This window comes from Sinocyclocheilus rhinocerous, unplaced genomic scaffold (genome assembly GCF_001515625.1).
Source record: "Sinocyclocheilus rhinocerous isolate Xijiao unplaced genomic scaffold, SAMN03320098_v1.1 scaffold672, whole genome shotgun sequence".
NCBI classification, from domain to species: domain Eukaryota; kingdom Metazoa; phylum Chordata; class Actinopteri; order Cypriniformes; family Cyprinidae; genus Sinocyclocheilus; species Sinocyclocheilus rhinocerous.
Genome location: NW_015624650.1, coordinates 567,775 through 570,343, shown reverse-complemented (window position 1 = coordinate 570,343; position 2,569 = coordinate 567,775). Strand labels below are relative to the sequence as shown.

The 2,569-nt window shown below is 36.5% G+C and overlaps 1 protein-coding gene across 1 annotated transcript in view; it reads right to left on the bottom strand.

Moving 5' to 3' along the window:
* Positions 1-958: 958 nt before the first annotated feature.
* Positions 959-2,569, bottom strand: part of get4 (guided entry of tail-anchored proteins factor 4) — a 17,026-nt gene continuing 15,415 nt past the window's right edge. The window contains exon 9 of the mRNA XM_016559514.1: positions 959-1,751. Coding sequence (XP_016415000.1) covers positions 1,663-1,751 — 89 coding nt within the window. The 3' untranslated portion in view covers positions 959-1,662. The remainder of the gene's footprint in view (positions 1,752-2,569) is intronic.

Here is a 2,569-nt window from a genome sequence, read left to right as displayed (position 1 = left end):
GAGAAATTACAAACAACAAGTGCTACTCTACACTGCTTAAAACTCGCATTTGAATCATCAGTGGTAAATTCTTTAAGTATAAAAAACGTACTTGCAGTCTGTGCGTCAGAACAGCCGGCATTGTAGTCTACTCTTCCAGGATCAGGAAACAGTCCTCCATAAAATGTGCTGCACACATCTGAATATTTGGGTTGAACTGTTCTGATTTGAGACTTTAGTCTTTGCAACTTTACATATCTTCTTTATGCACTGTAGAGCTTGTAACACTCCAAAGAGAAAGGAAAAATTTAAATCGCATCATATGGCCCCTTTAAATATTCATCTGTTCCGAAACACTCCTCATTATCAATATCACGTCTCTGATTCAAAAGAGTCAAAAGTAGAGCAGTCATTAATCCAGAAAAGGATTTTTTTTGATGCACAACTGCTGTAGTAACACTCATTTTACATGATCACAGTGTAGATAGTCTTTTAAGTATTTATTAGTTCTTAATAGACACTACTGTTAACTTTTGGAAGAACCTCTTTAATATGAGTTTGTACATTGAATGTTTTAATTTATACATACACATATGTTTTATAGAGGCACTTAGAGCTAAAATGAAACAAACAAACAAAAAAATTATATAAGATATTTTAAAGTTTTTTTATGTGACAAAATACATCTGTAATTTGTGTGGGAACTAGGGAGATTCAAAACTTCTGTGTTGGCCTGCAAAAGTCATCCCTGCGGCTATTATTGCCATTGCATTGGTGTATTAACTAGCTGCAATATTTTAGAAAGCCTCCCATTACCTACAACAGATTTCCAAAACAATGCCCATATATATTGGTATTGATATTGGTTGACATTAACCAATACTGCTGTACAACCCCAAAAAAGTTGTAATTAGCAACAATTGTTACTTCATGTTGAGTTTAAGCTCTACAGGAATGAAGAAAACAGGACCCATCTATTTATGTTACATCCATCGATTCTTTAATTACATCCAGTCACACCTCAGCAGAGAATGAAGCGGCCCCTTGCTGACCGATACATTTATAACAGCACATTCACACTCCAATTAACACGAACATGCATTCATCCACCCGCTTGCGCACATGTGTAAGATCTGTGCTTTTCTCATCCTCACGCATACAATGTAATAGAAGTGGTGAAATGTCCTGTCAAGGATACCGTAATATCTCTGGTAAGATCTAGCTGTGAAGACAAACAAAACCAAGCCTTGTTTTGATTTGAGCAATCATACTGTAGAATTTATCAAAGTATATTAGAACGGATTATAAGTTAAGAGCAATTGAATTACTTTAATACACTAGGCGACCACCCTCAGGGGCAGGACAGGAAAGTCCCTCTCACAAACGACACCAACCCTGACACCAATAGCTCAGTAGAACTACAAATGGAGGGCGTCCCAATTACATCTGAAGTGCGTCTGTTTCTGCTCTTTTACGAATTTTGTTCAACAGTCCGGGAAGTTTGATATTGTTGCACCTTCATTCTTTAAAAACTATACACAGAACAAAGTCCAACAATAACAGGAAAGAGTTAGTTATTGAAAAAGAGCGCCCAAACGGATGCGTGATTGGTCGTCGTTCACGTCAGTGAATGGTTTGGTATGGGGCTGGTTTAGGATGTTGGAGACCAGCAAGTCAGATGCTTCAGTCCAGCTCAATGGGGCTGCTGTCCTCCTGAGCTTCCTCACCCTCTTCCTCCTCACCTGAGCCCATTAGGCTATTCAATAGATTTCCTATTACAAAGAAAGCAAACCAGAATCTAGTTATTTTTTAACTCTTCGCAACATACTGTATCCTTAGATTAAAGTATTATGCTGAACAAAAACACTGTAGGTACAGAAAATAATTTTGACCCATTTTACACACTTATTTCCAGCGTGGGAAAAAAAATAATGAAAGAAAATGCAACTTTTTATCTCGCAATTCGGACTTTTTTCCTTGCAATTCAGAAAAAAAAGTTTAAAAAGTCAATTGTGAGAGAAAAAGTCACATTTACCTTTTTATTTTTTTTATTCCATGGCAGAAATAAGCGTACATGTAATAAATAATAACACGCACACATACAGTGCTGCTGGAAAGTTTGTGAACCCTTTAGAATTGTCTACATTGCTGCAAAAATATGACCCAAAACATCATCAGATTTTCACACAAGTCCTGAAAGTAGACAAAGAGAAATAAATCAAACAAATGAGACGAAACTATATACTTTGTAATTTATTTATTCAGGAAACTGATCTAATATTACATACTGCGAGACGCAAAATTCAGTTGTACGTGACTCTAGGATTAGCTGTTAATTTAATGGTGAAATTATGGTGCGTTCAAGTCATGTCGGATAGATCATATTTACGAGTTGAACGCACATGAACGCCACCACAAAGTCGTTATTACGAGTGGGAAACTCGAAATTTTCTTTAAGCCCCGAGTTTCCGAGTTGGGGGCATGTCAATGAGAAACATGGCGGAATCGATGGATGCAACGTCTGTAGTTGACGGTAAATTTTTGTTTAAATTGATAATTTTTATGAAGTTTTTATGCGATACAGATTAAA